Raw genomic sequence first — 18327 nt, 5'->3', positions numbered from 1 at the left:
GGGTCCGCTCGTGAGCTCCTTCAAACGGAACTCACGAGCGGACCGACGAACGCTAGTGTGAAAGTAGCCTAAGGCGACTGAAGTAGTAAAACAAGAAATAAACAAATCTTTACTGCACAGTTGTTGTTTTTTTATTAGTTTTTACTTTTTTTTATTGCTCTTTGATGATTTTATTTTATAAATGTAATTTTTTTTTCTTATAATTATATTTTTATATCACCCAGTACAGGTTTTCCTATATCATTTGGATCTGTGACTCTTAGGGTACAGAACTATGACATGGGGTTCAGGATGGCACTTGGGGTACAGGATAATGACACTGACACTCGGGGTACAGGATAATGACACTGACACTCGGGGTACAGGATAGTGACACTGACACTCGGGGTACAGGATAATGACACTGACACTCGGGGTACAGGATAATGACGCTGACACTTGGGGTACAGGATAGTGACGCTGACACTTGGGGTACAGGATAATGACACTGACACTTGGGGTACAGAATAGTGACGCTGACACTCGGGGTACAGGATAATGACACTGACACTCGGGGTACAGGATAATGACGCTGACACTCGGGGTACAGGATAGTGACGCTGACACTCGGGGTACAGGATAATGACACTGACACTCGGGGTACAGGATAATGGCACTGACACTCGGGGTACAGGATAATGGCACTGACACTCGGGGTACAGGATAATGACGCTGACACTCGGGGTACAGGATAATGACACTGACACTCGGGGTACAGGATAATGACGCTGACACTCGGGGTACAGGATAGTGACACTGACACTCGGGGTACAGGATAATGACACTGACACTCGGGGTACAGGATAGTGACGCTGACACTCGGGGTACAGGATAATGACACTGACACTCGGGGTACAGGATAATGACGCTGACACTTGGGGTACAGGATAATGATGCTGACACTTGGGGTACAGGATAATGATGCTGACACTTGGGGTACAGGATAATGACGCTGACACTTGGGGTACAGGATAATGACACTGACACTCGGGGTACAGTATAGTGACACTGACACTTGGGGTACAGTATAGTGACACTGACACTTGGGGTACAGTATAGTGACGCTGACACTTGGGGTACAGGATAATGATGCTGACACTTGGGGTACGGGATAGTGACACTGACACTCGGGGTACGGGATAGTGACACTGACACTCGGGGTACAGGATACTGACACTTGGGGTACAGGATAATGACACTGACACTTGGGGTACAGTATAATGGCACTGACACTTGGGGTACAGGATAGTGACACTGACACTTGGGGTACAGGATAATGATGCTGACACTTGGGGTACGGGATAGTGACACTGACACTTGGGGTACAGGATAGTGACACTGACACTTGGGGTACAGGATAATGACACTGACACTTGGGGTACAGGATAGTGACACTGACACTTGGGGTACAGGATAGTGACACTGACACTTGGGTACAGGATAATGACACTGACACTTGGGGTACAGGATAATGACACTGACACTTGGGGTACAGGATAATGACACTGACACTTGGTACTGGATAATGGCACTGACACTTGGGGTACAGGATAGTGACACTGACACTTGGGCACAGGATAGTGAGAGTGACACTTGGGGTACAGGATAATGACACTGACACTTGGGGTACAGGATAGTGACGCTGACACTTGGGGTACAGGATAATGACACTGACACTCGGGGTACAGGATAATGACGGTGACACTTGGGGTACAGGATAATGACACTGACACTCGGGGTACAGGATAGTGACGCTGACACTCGGGGTACAGGATAATGACACTGACACTCGGGGTACAGGATAATGACGCTGACACTTGGGGTACAGGATAATGATGCTGACACTTGGGGTACAGGATAATGATGCTGACACTTGGGGTACAGGATAATGACGCTGACACTTGGGGTACAGGATAATGACGCTGACACTTGGGGTACAGGATAATGACACTGACACTCGGGGTACAGTATAGTGACACTGACACTTGGGGTACAGTATAGTGACACTGACACTTGGGGTACAGTATAGTGACACTGACACTTGGGGTACAGGATAATGATGCTGACACTTGGGGTACGGGATAGTGACACTGACACTCGGGGTACGGGATAGTGACACTGACACTCGGGGTACAGGATACTGACACTTGGGGTACAGGATGTTGACACTGACACTTGGGGTACAGTATAATGGCACTGACACTTGGGGTACAGGATAGTGACACTGACACTTGGGGTACAGGATAATGGCACTGACACTTGGGGTACAGGATAATGATGCTGACACTTGGGGTACGGGATAGTGACACTGACACTTGGGGTACAGGATAGTGACACTGACACTTGGGGTACAGGATAGTGACACTGACACTTGGGGTACAGGATAGTGACACTGACACTTGGGTACAGGATAATGACACTGACACTTGGGGTACAGGATAATGACACTGACACTTGGGGTACAGGATAATGACACTGACACCTGGTACAGGATAATGGCACTGACACTTGGGGTACAGGATAGTGACACTGACACTTGGGCACAGGATAGTGAGAGTGACACTTGGGGTACAGGATAATGACACTGACACTTGGGGTACAGGATAGTGACGCTGACACTTGGGGTACAGGATAATGACACTGACACTCGGGGTACAGGATAATGACGGTGACACTTGGGGTACAGGATAATGACACTGACACTCGGGGTACAGGATACTGACACTCGGGGTACAGGATAGTGACACTGACACTCGGGGTACAGGATAGTGACACTGACACTTGGGGTACAGGATAGTGACGCTGACACTTGGGGTACAGGATAATGACGCTGACACTTGGGGTACAGGATAATGACGCTGACACTTGGGGTACAGGATAATGACACTGACACTTGGGGTACAGGATAATGACACTGACACTTGGGGTACAGGATAGTGACACTGACACTTGGGGTACAGGATAGTGACACTGACACTTGGGGTACAGGATAGTGACACTGACATCTGGGGTACAGGATAGTGACACTGACACTTGGGGTACAGGATAATGATACCGACACTTGGGGTACAGGATAGTGACACTGACACTTGGGGTACAGGATAACGACACCGACACTTGGGGTACAGGATAGTGACGCTGACACTTGGGGTACAGGATAGTGACGCTGACACTTGGGGTACAGGATAGTGACGCTGACACTTGGGGTACAGGATAGTGACGCTGACACTTGGGGTACAGGATAGTGACGCTGACACTTGGGGTACAGGATACTGACGCTGACACTTGGGGTACAGGATACTGACGCTGACACTTGGGGTACAGGATAACGACACCGACACTTGGGGTACAGGATAGTGACGCTGACACTTGGGGTACAGGATAGTGACGCTGACACTTGGGGTACAGGATAGTGACGCTGACACTTGGGGTACAGGATAGTGACGCTGACACTTGGGGTACAGGATACTGACGCTGACACTTGGGGTACAGGATAATGACGCTGACACTTGGGGTACAGGATAACGACGCTGACACTTGGGGTACAGGATAACGACGCTGACACTTGGGTACAGGATAACGACGCTGACACTTGGGGTACAGGATAGTGACGCTGACACTTGGGGTACAGGATAGTGACGCTGACACTTGGGGTACAGGATAATGACGCTGACACTTGGGGTACAGGATAATGACACTGACACTTGGGGTACAGGATAATGACACTGACACTTGGGGTACAGGATAATGACGCTGACACTTGGGGTACAGGATAGTGACGCTGACACTCGGGGTGCAGGATAATGACACTGACACTTGGGGTACAGGATAATGACACTGACACTTGGGGTACAGGATAGTGACACTGACACTTGGGGTACAGGATAATGACACTGACACTTGGGGTACAGAATAGTGACACTGACACTTGGGGTACAGGATAGTGACACTGACACTTGGGGTACAGGATAGAGACACTGACACTTGGGGTACAGGATAGTGACACTGACACTTGGGGTACAGGATAGTGACACTGACACTTGGGGTACAGAATAGTGACACTGACACTTGGGGTACAGGATAGTGACACTGACACTTGGGGTACAGGATAATGACACTGATACTTGGGGTACAGGATAGTGACACTGACACTTGGGGTACAGGATAATGACACTGACACTTGGGGTACAGGATAGTGACACTGACACTTGGGGTACAGGATAGTGACACTGACACTTGGGGTACAGGATAGTGACACTGACACTTGGGGTACAGGATAGTGACACTGACACTTGGGGTACAGGATAATGACACTGACACTTGGGGTACAGGATAGTGACGCTGACACTTGGGGTACAGGATAGTGACACTGACACTTGGGGTACAGGATAACGACGCTGACACTTGGGGTACAGGATAGTGACGCTGACACTTGGAGTACAGGATATTGATAACACTTCGGGCGCTGTCTCAGCAGCAGCTGCGGTTTCCTCCGCTGGATGTGACTGTGCACACAGAGCAGTCGGGGCCGCACCCTGCAGCAGGCGGTTGGGGCGGGGCCTCTCTCCCGGTGACGTCACTGTGCTCTGCAGCCTCCGCTCAGCTCCCCGGTCCCCGCTGTGTTCCCAGGAGCAGTGAGCGCAGGATGTTCGGCGCCGCCGCCCGGGTGGCCTATGACAGGGCAGTGGCCGATGGGTACGGCTCCAACGAGAAGGCGGTGAGGTACCTGGGCCAGGACTACGAGGCGCTGCGGAGCGAGTGTCTGCAGTCCGGCAGCCTCTTCAACGACTCCTACTTCCCGGCCATCCACTCCTCGCTGGGCTTCAATGAGCTGGGGCAGAACTCCTCCAAGGTGCAGGGAGTGGTGTGGAAGAGACCCCCGGTAAGTACCTGCCGAGGAACTACAGGTCCCATCAGGGTAGGAACACGAAAGGACTTGTAGTAGCAGAGCAGCCTGACTACAGGATGGGACCATGTGATATACTGCTGCATCCTGACAACTGACAACTAGATGTAGATTAAATTAATAGAAATCTGTGCAGCATTACTGTATGTGCACCGTATGGCAGTATACATAGCATCTGTGTGCGGCATTACTGTATGTGCACCGTATGGCAGTATACATGGGATCTGTGTGCGGCATTGCTATATGTGCGCTGTATGGCAGTATACTTAGGATCTGTGTGCAGCATTACTATATGTGCGCTGTATGGCTGTACAGGATAATGACACTATGTATACATAGGATCTGTGTGCAGCATTACTGTATGTGCACCGTATGGCAGTATACATAGGATCTGTGTGCGGCATTATTATATGTGCATTATAAGTCAGTATACATATGATCTGTGTGCAGCATTATTATATGTGCACTATATGGCTGTATACATAGGATCTGTGTGCGGCATTATTATATGTGCACTGTATTGCAGTATACATAGGATCTGTGTGCAGAATTTTGTAATTCGCCCTTAGGTGGTGAAGACTCATGCACATGGTAGCATTACGACTCTGAGCTGGACACTTATGGGGCCACTGTAGTGTTAATAGTAATTTAAGGACATGTCTGATCAGTGCAGGTCCGACTTCTAGGATCCCCACTGATCTCGAGTACAGGGGTCCCGCACTCCCCCCATCTGAATGGAGTGGCAGCCGTACGTGTGCTGCTGCTGCTGCTGCTCTATTCACCTGTATATGGAGAGAACTACCGCGCTCACCTGTCTGCAGCAGCTGCCACAGACCATTATGGGTGTGGTATTATGTTCCTGTATAATTCAGAAGATGCACATGGGTCTAATGACACATCATAGATCCTGGTGATGCTGCCGGTTTGGGTCATTGGTTGTGCCAGGATTGTGCTTCTGTAAAATGGCCCAACAAGAAAAATACAGCCGCCAGTAGAACTAAGTAGTTAATTCATTGTTCATTGTGAATAGCTGTGCCGTAACCTAAGAGTACGAATACACCATTCATGACGCGGTTGCAACCCGGCCGCGCTGCGATTGATTACCATGCAGCTGTATGGGCCCAGTTCTTCACCACAAGCGCAATACCACCGCACCATGTGCCTATACACCAAACACATAGGATAGCTGCTCATTCAGCTGACTGCTATCTCTCCTGACCACACATACACTTGCATGCTCGGCTCTGGAAGCGGCTTAAAGGGGTTGTCCCACCTGGAGCATGTATGGCGTATCGATACCTCTGGGTCCTTTTGCCTTGAAGTAAATGGAGAGCAAGCCGAGCACGCACAGACACCTCTCCATGGTAGTTCCATAGCAATAAATGGAGGAATAGTCGTGCATGCATTCACTCCATTCCCTTTGGGACCCCAATCATGAGATAGGAGGGGGTCCCAGAGGTAGACATTTCCGGCATATCCTATCAATATGCCCTAAATATCCCAAATGGGAATTCCTCTACCCCAGGGGTGTAGGAGATGGGTATACCCCGAAAAGGGTTTACGCATGTATTGTAATGTACAGTAAATTGCAGAATCTGAATGTGTTCTAGGGGGTCCATGTCTGTAGTGTAGGGGCCACAGGATTCTATAGGTCCGTACTGTGCCGCCATACACCTGCAACTTCACACAGGCACACAAAGCTAATTTTTCCTTAATAAACGTCCCCCATATCTGCCCAAGGGTCTGTAATACAGACATGTCTATGGACTTCATGTGCCACCATATAGTGTAAATTAATATAGTTTTATGTGGTAAAATCTCAGAGCACATTTACCTAGAAAGTGATTAGTGTACGGTAATTACTGTATGAGGCGCTCCCCGGAGAGGTCCTCTGTCAGAATGGATTCACCTCTTACCCATATCATTAGTCTATTTGTGAGGGAGCACCTGCTCCTGGGCATGCCACTCGGATTTTGCATTGCAAAGTGCTCGGTGTCGCCCCCTCCCCCCACAGGATGCTCACCTGTCGGAGAATACAATGTGGGGCGGCCATTTTTGTTCTTTTCATAATAGGTCGGATCAGTTTCTGACTGGAAAGCAGAGACTTTCCATTCTTTTCTATGCGGCCAGAAACTGGGTGTAACCTCATTAGTGACCCCACCACCACCTGCAGATGGCTCAGATCTATTATATATAATTATTTGAAAGGAAATTGACAAAAAAACTGATTCCCTCATGTTCATTATTCCCTCAGAACGGGCGAAGTCCTCCTACTAGCCCATGTGTTCAGGCCGTCGCCTAGCAACAGCAGGAATCATGGCTGATGGGTCGCAGGCCTCGGGCCTAGGTGTTGGAAAATGTGTATAAGATGGGGACTTCTGTTCGGTCAAACCGTGGACTGCCTTGAGTAACGCTCACAAATGGCGGTCTGACCACTGGGACCCCATAGCGAGCGTGACAAGTAAGAGTCTGAAGGTTGAGCAAGCACATGGGATACACCTCTGATTGGTGGCGGTCCAACCGCTGTGAAGCCCGCCGATCACAATAACGGGGGGGACTTTGTGTCCGTACGAACGTAGGATTGTAAATTACAAACACGGGGAAATTGATCAAACTTGGTGCCAAGTAGCCCATAGCAACCAACCAGTTTCCACCTTTCATTTTTCAGAGCTCCGTTGGAAAATGGAACTGTCAATCTGATTGGTTGCTATGGGCAACAAAGCCAATTTTAATTTTGACCAGTTTTTATAAATCTCCTCCATAGTTGCCAGCAGTCTCTAATTTGTCAGAAACAGTCCATGCAAATTTGGGCCGAAATTAGGTGGGGCTTACATAGCAGTTTGAAGAGTTTGGTTACTCAGGGGCGGGGCCTATTTATGTAACGTCGTTAAGTATACCAACACCTATTACTAACTAATAAGTGCTAAATGAAGTGCATAATGAATTAAACACGCATACACTAAGCTCAGAGGAGATAAAATTGGCCGCGGCCATCTTAATTAAAGAGTAAACATTTAATATAAATCAGAAATCGGTCATAAATGTTCACTTTAATAAAAAATGTATTATGTAATTATTTACTAAAATTGAATGTCCCCTCACCTGAGGGGTGAGCGAATTACCCCTCCTTCTAAAAAAGAGGCCATGACAACCCATAAAAGACATAAACAGCAAGATGGACGTCAGAAAAGGTGGGGTCACGTGGATTTTATCAGTCCAATGACCTACCTGTCACCTTCCCTAGCCGCTATATCCACATTGGACCGTATTATAAGGGGTTGTCCGGGCTTTTTCATATTGATGACCTATCCTCAGGATAGGTCATCACTATCAGATCGGTGGGGGTCCGACATCCGGCACTCCCGCCAATCAGCTGTATGAGGTGTATTGCGCATGCCGTCTACTCATACAGATGATTGCCGGGTGTCGGCTCACCCGCCGATCTGATAGTGATGACCTATCCTGAGGATAGGTCATCAATATTAAAAGCCTGGAGAACCCCTAATGTCTAAGGAAAGATCCACATAGGTAATTATAATTCCACTTGCATCCCTCCTTGAAGGGGATGTTCCATGGCGGATGTAAAAAAAGAAAATCGAACATATAGTACATGACAATCTAGACAAAGCTAGAACCGGCCCTGTACCTCACATGGATCCAGAGATCTCCCCATTCATTGCTTCAATTGCTCTGCTAGATTGTCCTCAGCTGGCAGCGCAGGAGTGTGTCCTTTCTGCTGCAGCTCTCTCCCTATCAGAGCTCAGGGGTGTGTGTCCTTTCTGCTGCAGCTCTCTCCCTATCAGAGCTCAGGGGGGGGGGGGGGTGTCCTTTCTGCTGCAGCTCTTTCCCTGTAACTGTCACAGTTTTTTACAGACACAAGACCCCCATTCTTATGATCGACGGGGGTTTCCACTGATCAGATAACTGTCACCTATCTTGGGACATCCCCTTTAATGGCATATCCCACGTTACACTTCCTGTAGGTATTGGTCATCGTCCATATTTCAACATATTTCACACTAATCAATCCTCACCCTTCCCCCCTCCCCCGACCTTGAACACTGATTATTTTGGGTTCCCGTTTATTCAACTCAGTATTTAGTCCTTCATCGATAAAGGGTATCTAATGAAATACGACAGAAAAAAAGTTTACTTTCATAAACAGCAAGCAGAGGTTTTGAAAACGAAAAGTTTTAGATGCCTTCACAAAAAAAGTGGAAAAGCCCTTTAAATGACTGATCCGTTCTTATGGACTAATCACAACATAGATGGTGGTCGCTGCTAAAAGCCAAGAATCGCCAGTGATCGTCCATTAGCAGGGATCAATAATGGAAGGGTTTTACGGAGCCGGACGTCTGCAGGACGCCCCAGAGAGTGATGTATATAGAGGTTAATAACGCTCTGAGTGCCGTACACTTGGAATACTTAATGTTTTAATGGGATCTGTCTCCATGTTTGTTACTTTGCAAACTTTTCACATTAAGAATAATTTTCTTTTTAAATCATTAGAATTTCTCGTGAAATGATGGGTCACATCTGTAAAACCTGTCTGTTCATATTCAGGGCTCCGAGTATGTATGGCGGAGCATGGAGGACATACAGCTCCTTAGTGCAGATCCCCATGATGTCTGCTGCTGCACAGGAGCAATGCAGCAAAGCAATATCTCCGTACGTAAGGAATCCAGTGGAGCATGGCATAAGGATATCCCCTGTATACCTCTGTATAAAATGGAGGTACAGTGACAGCCCAGAATCGGCTTCACACAATTCAGTGGCCGTTCAGTCATCATGAGATCGTGTGCAGGACTTCTTATTACAATGGTGCTCAATTTAAAGGTCCCATATAGTGTCCATATGAATAGCGCCACACAGTTATCACACATATAGTGCTAAACAGTGATTATAGTAAAGGCTATGTACAGCTTCAGAGACCAATATATATATTTTTTTTATTGCAATATACTCATTTTGCACAAAAAAAAACATTTTTTGAGTTGGTCTTTATTAAAAAATATTGAGCTGTTTTTTGTCACAAAGGGTTAACTGTTTCTCTAGCTGTGCAACTGGTACTTTTTAGGCCCCATTTACATGTCCGCAATTTCGTTCCGCATTTTGCGGAACGGAATTGCGGACCCATTCATCTCTATGGGGCCGCACAATGTGCGGCCTGGCACCGGAAATGCGGAACTGCACTTCCGGGTCCGCAATTCCGTTCCCGAAAAAAATAGAACATGCCCTATTCTTGTCCGCAATTGTAGACAAGAATAGGCATATTCTATAAGTGCCGGCGATGTGCGGTCCGCAAAATGCGGAACGCACATTGCCGTGTCCATGGATCCGCAAAACACGCTACGAACGTGTGAATGGACCCTTACTTTCACTTCTAAGGGGGCATAAACACTGAGAACTGAGCTATAATGAGTGTTTATAATGTCAGAGATAAGGAGCCCTTCAGATTAGCTGGCTGACTGAACAGAGAGAAAATTCAGATCCCTCTTTAGAGCATCTCAGTCCTGTACAGAAAAAAGGGCTCCATATTTGTAATAAATACCAATGAAAACATTATTTTTAGTGCAAAATGAGTACAATGCAATAATTTAAAAAAAATGACCCCGAAAGGTGTACATAGCCTTTAAAGGTTTTTCCAGGACTTGGATACTGATGATCTGTCCTCAGGATAGGTCATCAGTAGCAGATTGGTGGGGGTCCGACACTGGTCACCCTTTCGGATCAGCTGTTTCGAGCAGGTGCCAAAAACTGTACAGTGGATGCAAGTGTGTAACCTCCGGTGTACTGCAGTTCAGCTCCCATTCAATTGACCTGCACGGTCACTACACAATCAGCGGCACCTTCTGCATCCCGATTCCGTCCACTTCATAGTTTCCGGGGGCTCCCCGAAACAGCTGATCAGTAGGGGTGACGGGTGTCGGACCCCTGCCGACCTGATATTGATGGCCTATCCTGAGAACAGATCATCAGTATCTAAGTACCGAAAAATCCCTTTTAGTTTAAAAATATATACCCAAAAAATTGGCTTATTGACAAAATTTTTACCCCAAGCAGAATCTACAATCCCAGCCAGAAGCGTAGAGATTGGGAACCAAAACTACCGGGCACATAATAGGAGGTTCTGTGAAGGCAACACAGACCATACGATCGTCCCCTGTAGATCAGTTCTTGTCTGCAGAGTCACTGGTATCGCCGTATGTGCAGGCAATCTGTAGAAAAAAAAAAAGGCCTTTTATAATATGCAAATTACCCAGTAGGTGCAATGAGGGCAGTGCCGTTGCACCCAGAGGCTCCGCTCCCTGTCTCTTATGCCGCGTCCGAGCGCTGTGACAGACATTCATGCCTGGCCCTGAAGTCTTACAGGAGTGCATTGAGCACATGCACAGTAAAGGGATGAGGATTGTTCATCTGTCTCCATACCTTTACTGCGCATGTGCGAACGTGCTCAGACTTCAGGCCAGGCATGACAATATTTTCACTGCCTGACCTCTCTGTCACAGTGCTGGGACGCGACACAGGAGACAGGGAACAGAGCCTCCGGGTGCAACGGCACCACCCTCATTGCACCTAGGGGGTAATTTGCATGTTATAATAAAAGCCTTTTTTTTCTACAAATTGCTGGCACATATGGCGATATCAGTGACATCATCAGACTCTATAGCCGCCGACCGTTTCACCTACTGGTTTGTGATGACAGAGGCCCTTTAACTCTTTGTTCTCAACATTTATATGGGGTTCGGATAGACCTAAACTAAAACTTGCCACCCTCCAAAGACCTAAAGTGTTAGCGGGCGCTGCCGTCCCTAATTTATTTTTGTATTATTTAGCACACAGCTCAGATTTATATCTAAGTGGGTCTCTGACTCTCCTTTACCTAATTCTGAACATCGGCTGCAATCTCTGTGGCCCGGGGACTATAGTTGTGGACACCTCCTACCAGTCCTTAGAATAGCCAGACAGGTTTGGTCGCATTCTATAGTGGTGTCTCCCTTCACTGCATATATATAGGGGAAATTCCCTTATGATGCAACTCTGGCCTCTCTCATTAAAGGGGTTCTCCGGGAATTAAGAAAATGAAAATACTTAAATATTACTTCATTATAAATATATTCCCAAATACCTTACATTAGTTATAATGGCTCGTTTTGTCTAGAGAGCAATAATTAGGAGAAATAAAATGGCCGCTGTCTTATTAATACACACAAATCCTGTCCTAATCACACAGCAGGACAAGGTACTTCACAACACTGAGCTAAAGAGCTGCCTCATCCTCCTCTCCTCTCTACCTGTCGGGGATTATGATCCTGAATACAGATGATAAGATCATTAGCTGAATCTCTGATGGAATAGAGTTCATGAGCAGATGTGGATAATGAGCATCAGCACTTGTATGCAGTCTCCATGGTGCCCTATGAGCAATAACTTCCTAAACTTATTAACCTAAAACATCTTAATAAAATAATGACGCATAAACTTTCTATGGTGAAATAATTGCCGCGGTCCTTTATCAAGGGTTAATTTACATACTGAATAAAAAACTCATAAATAATTAATCAAATAAATAAATATCCATTAAAACCAGTACTTCAGTACTGTTCCCCCAGCAAAGCTGGGTGTCTAACCCCCCTCTAATTCAGGACCGTGACTTTAAACTGGGGAGTGTGGGCGAGACGACGTCGTCTTCTTTCAGTGTTCAAGGACGGACAAGCTCCGGACCTGCTGGACACCTGTATAAATAGTCGAATTTCCCGCCTCTAAAGCTTGGCTGACCAATCGCTGATGGGCAGAAAACAGGTACCCAGCAACAGGTAGGCAACCAGAGGACCAATCAAAACCTTTCTCTAGAATTCACCTCAGATGAGTAGAAAATACCTGTGATATAGGGAAAAAAGGAGGGAAAAAACAGTGAAAAGGGGGGACAAAGCAGCATCACAAATATTCTAATATGTTCAATGTCACCATGGTGGTGACTTCGGCATATGCCTACGTGCCCACTTACATGGTGCCATATGAGCAAAAACTTCCTAAACTTTTTGACCTAAAACATTTAAATAAAATAATGACGCATAAACCTTCTATGGTGAAATAATGGCCGCGTTCCTTTATTAAGGGTTAATTTACATACTGAATAAAAAACTCATAAATAATTAATTAATCAATAAATATCCATTAAAATCAGTACTTCATTTCTGTCCCTCCAGCAAAGCTTGGTGACCCACGAGACATGCGGCTATTAACCAGCATGTCCCCCCTAAAAACCGCGGCCTTTTCTATCATCGGAAGACCAACATTGAAAATATCCAGGCCTATATCTGACAAATGAACTAAGTCGTGCCGATATAAGCCTCACACAAAGCCTTCCAATTCAGTATGTCCGGAGCTCCAACCATTTAAAGGGAATCTGTCACCTGGTTTGAGCATATTACGGTGTTACTACTGCCATGTACAATAAAATACCTTATTTCCAGCTGTAGTCTTCATTTTAAGTTTCATGGTTTCATGAGCGATAAAATCAACTTTATACAGGGAGTGCAGAATTATTAGGCAAATGAGTATTTTGAGTCTTGATGGGCCAGATGGATGGGGCCGTGGCTGGATTGGTAAAGGGCAGAGACTTTAAACTGGGAGGGTGGGCGACACACTGTAATGGGGGATGTGTGGACGACACACTGTTATGGGGGGTCTCTGGATGGCACTGTGATGGGGGGGATCTATGGATGACACATATATAGCATTTTATGCTATGTTCCATCCACAGATCCCCCCCATAATCGTGTCCCTGCAGTGTGAAGAGGCTGGGGCAGTCCCTGTATTCTAATGCACCGGCCCTGCTCACTGTTGTATAATATTATCTAACCTGTAGGCATTGTTAAAATATAATAATCCTGTATAATCCAGCTGTATTACTTACAGCTAAATTCTGTAAGAGGGAGGAGGCAGAGCGCGGGGACGGGCGGGCGACGCGTCACTCACTACGTCACTTAACCGCGCCGCCTGCTTCATTCATAAAGTGGACGGATCCGGTGCATGACGTAGTGAGTGACGCGCCGGCCTGCCTCCTTCCTCCTCTCTTTTATGGAACTTGGCTGTAAGTAATACAGCTGGATTATACAGGATTATTATATTTTAACAATGCCTACATGTTAGATAATATCATACAACAGTGAGCGGTGCATTAGAATACAGGGACTGCTCCGGTCCCCACTGTCATTCCTAATACAGATGCCGGCCCCCAGCCCCTCCTCCCTCTGTGTATAGGTAATCGCAGCATTTTTGGGTCTGCCAAATCACCATATCGCAATAGTCGATTATCGCGATACGATTGCTTTGGCGATATATCGTGCAGGCCTAATAATAACGTCCCTCTGGGCACCTTGGACACTTTAGGTAATAAAGCCTTTATATAGCTCCAGTTCGCTTTCATCTGATTTGAAAATTCTATAGTTCTAATTTTCCCCAAATCATTCTCCCCAGCATGAATAATCAAAACATCAGGCTGGGGTGAAGACTGCAACGCTCCTCTTAAAGTTTGAATGATCTGGTTCCATTTTAAGCCTCTAAATCCTAACCCAAAAACTGAGATAAATAACGAACCAATAAATGAATTCTGAGAATAATTACGCTCCGCAGCCTTCCTTTCAGCCCAAAAGACGAAAGATCGACCCAGAATCCAAACGATCAACTGGTTTGTACCTAGAAGAGATTAATTCAATTCATAACAATAAATTAGGCCGAACATAAGATTTTTATCTGTTAGACTCCCACCTACCAATTCTTTTAATTTCTGCCTCATTCAAACCCAAATTGGCAGCGACTGTCGCTGCACCAGTGCAAAATGAATGAGACGAGTAATGATCAGCCCTCAAGTTCAATGACGGTAAACATTTCTTTAACATTGCATTGAATTGATAAACGGACTTGCCGAACCCATCTTCATGCATCAAAAAGGAACCCTCCTTCCTGGGTCTAATTTCCAGAAACTCTTTCACCGTTGGGCCGCTAACTTGATCCATGCCCCTCTCGCTAACTGATCTGTTTTGGACTTTCTAATAAAGATAACTACTAGATTCTCATTCAATTTCACATCTTCCACTCTCAATGGAGCCAAGGCATGTTTATTGCAATTAGCTCACCTATCCGGGTAGCCCCAAAATAGGCCAAGACAAAAGCTGTTTTAAATAATGTTGCCTCATAAACAGAAAACGTACAAAACTTCAAAACTGAAACAATTTTTTTCCAATAATTCAAACGAAATTAGTCTTCTCGCATCTGAAACAAACTTTCAAAAACTGTTTAACTATAAACTGATTAGAAAACGACTGATAACCGGCCAACTTAAAGAAAAAAGAAACACCAGAAACAACTTTATGAACGGCAGAATAACCTGAACCGTCTTCCAAAAGAGAACATATAAGCTGAAAAAATTAATTCAGGTCAAAATTGAAACAAAACACATTCCTGATGGAACAAAAAAAACCACTGCCTCTTCCATGCTAGGGAATAGCCATACCACGTCCGCTGAGCTAAAGACTTCTGAATGAAGCTGCTGATCATTCCCGGATAATAAGACTCCAAACCTGTTCCGGACAAGGAATCCCCACTGTCTCCGCTTCTGGCACTAGTGAAAATAATCTTTCCCACTGAGCACGGGAAAGGGAGTCAGCTATCGGATCCGTGTTGCATCTGTGGTTTTCACGGACCCATAGACTATAATGGGCGTGATGGATCCGCAAACTCAGACAAAATAGAGCATGCATCCGTGCAAAAAAAAAAAAGACCCACGGACCGTGCTCAGACACTGATGTGTGAATACATGTGCTGTCCGTGAAACACTGACGTGTGAATGAGGCTTTAACGGGATCCACGATCACCTGAGCATTTCCATCCTTGGTATTATCCCGGGAGATGTGGGGTCCTATCATGAACAGGTCCTATTGCGAGGAGCGTTATTTTACACTAAGGAGAGCTATTGATATGAGATGGATGGGGGAAAGTCCTCCATCTTTGTCACAGTGGAGGAATCTGGTAAATAGTCTCCTTCCATATAAAGTAAAATTAACATCAAAAATTCCATCAGGAGTGGGGGGTGGGGGTGCACCTCTCCTCAAACCCTCTTTAAAGGGTTTCTGTTACCCCAATTTTTGCTATTAAACAGGCCTGCACCGTCCCATTCAGTATTCGGCGCAGTGAGCTCGCCGGCTGCTGGCTTCCTTACTGCGCCTGCGCCGAATACTGAACGGGACGGCGCAGGTGCGAGATTTACACAGCAGACAGGGCCAGCAGGAGAACCAATGCTGGCCTGGCCCTGTCAATCAAGACAGAATGGCGTGGAAATGAGGTGGGCAAATGGAGCCTCTAGGAGCAGGTGCAAGACCCCCCCCCCCACCTGCTTCTAGAGGCTAATTTGCATATAATAAAAATTACACGAAAACGGGGGCATACTTATATAAAAGAAATGCAGAGTTAAGTTCAGGTGACATTTTCACATGCATAATGTCAGCCTGTTTAATAGCCAAAAATTGGGGTGACGGAAACCCTTTAAAGGGTTTCTACCACTTCAGTTTGACCAAATTAGCTTTCAGACACTAGCGATCTGCTAGTGTCTGATCTCCATAACCATGCAATTCTCAGACCTTTGTGTGGAGCCGTTTCATTAAAAAACTAACTTTTATTCCTATGCAAATGAGCCTCTAGGTGCTATGGGGGCGTCTTTTCAGCACCTAGAGGCTCGGTCTACTCACACTGTATGCCGCCCATCTCGTCTTGAATGCCTGCCTCCATCACAGCCATCGGACGAATTCTCGCGCCTGCGCCGTTCACTTCTGTCTTCGGCACAGGCGCAGTGAGTGAAGGCCGCTCTCCTGATGCCGGCTTCCTCACTGTGACGTAGTCGGCGCAGGCGCAGTGAGGAATCCGGCACCAGGAGCGTATCATTTACTCACTGCGCCTGCGCCGATGACAGAAGTGAACGGCGCAGGCGCGAGAATTCGTCCGATGGCTGTGATGGAGGCAGGCATTCAAGACGAGATGGGCGGCATACAGTGTGAGTAGACCGAGCCTCTAGGTGCTGAAAAGACGCCCCCATAGCACCTAGAGGCTCATTTGCATAGGAATAAAAGTTAGTTTTTTAATGAAACGGCTCCACACAAAGGTCTGAGAATTGCATGGTTATGGAGATCAGACACTAGCAGATCGCTAGTGTCTGAAAGCTAATTTGGTCAAACTGAAGTGGTAGAAACCCTTTAAAGGGCATCTGTCAGCAGTTTTGTCCCTATGACACTGGCTGACCTGTTACATGTGCGCTTGGCAGCTGAAGACATCTGTGTTGGTCCCAAGTTCATATGTGCCCGCATTGCTGAGAAAAATAAAGTTTTAATATATGCAAATGAGCCTCTAGGAGCAACGGGGGCGTTGCCGTTACACCTAGAGGCTCTGCTGTAACGGTAACATTAATGATTAAAAACATCATCACACCCGTTCCTATCAATGAAAGTGCAGAGGGTGCAGCAGTTGCTGAGTGATAGAAACAGGTGTAGAATTGCAGAGAGAGCTGAGCCTCTAGGTGTAACGGTAACGCCCCCGTTGCTCCTAGAGGCTCATTTGCATATATTAAACCTTTATTTTTCTCAGCAATGCCGGCACATATGAACATGGGACCAACACGGACGCCTTCAGCTGCCAAGCACACATGTAACAGGTCAGCCAGTGTCATAGGTACAAAACTGCTGACAGAGGCCCTTTAATGTTCAAAGATTTAATGACCTAATGGCAACTATTTACATTTCTTAACGCAATGGCTGGACTGAGGAAGGGGGCAGAGCCCTTTAGGGGAGGCCCACATGACAGGGGGTTTGGTTTAGGGAGCCCCCTGAAAGTATAGGATTGGTGGGCAGGGAAAAATGGGTTTGGTTAGGGGACCCTGGGAGAGTGGGATTGGGTAGTTTAAGTAGGGGGGAGGAGTGAAGGGGTTAAATACAGGAGGGAGGGGGAATACGGTAGCCATTTTGGTAAGAGAGAGAAGCTCCCACCCTCCCTATGTTGGTGAAGGTTGTTATGGGTTGGACCAGCATTTGGCAATGGGGGTTGTGCATGTCACGACGGCTGTGGCGGTGGGGGGTCCTTGGAGTTGGGTACATTGGAACTTAGAGACATTGGGAGGGCTCCACGGTTGGGGCTGGACTCCCATGATGGGCGAGCTGTTGTGGTGGATCGAGGGGGCCATTCTGTGGTTCTTCCGAGCTGGGGGTAACGGCTGGAGGCAAAGTGGCTCACCCCGGTTCGGCAGCTCAGTGTTTTGGGGCTGACACAGAAGGAAAACACGTTTGTGTGCGTGAGGCCTAAGGCAACTTTTCTGCCCTGTGACAGAAAACCAA

The 18327-nt window shown here is 46.7% G+C and overlaps 1 protein-coding gene across 1 annotated transcript in view; it reads left to right on the top strand.

Moving 5' to 3' along the window:
* The first annotated feature begins 4597 nt into the window (after nt 1-4597).
* The window catches only part of CAPN2 (calpain 2), a 62203-nt gene continuing 48473 nt past the window's right edge, over nt 4598-18327 (top strand). Inside the window, exon 1 of the mRNA XM_044289135.1 lies at nt 4598-4921. Coding sequence (XP_044145070.1) covers nt 4685-4921 — 237 coding nt within the window. The 5' untranslated portion in view covers nt 4598-4684. The remainder of the gene's footprint in view (nt 4922-18327) is intronic.

This window comes from Bufo gargarizans, chromosome 4, assembly GCF_014858855.1.
Source record: "Bufo gargarizans isolate SCDJY-AF-19 chromosome 4, ASM1485885v1, whole genome shotgun sequence".
NCBI classification, from domain to species: domain Eukaryota; kingdom Metazoa; phylum Chordata; class Amphibia; order Anura; family Bufonidae; genus Bufo; species Bufo gargarizans.
This window is presented reverse-complemented; position numbering and strand designations above follow the sequence as displayed.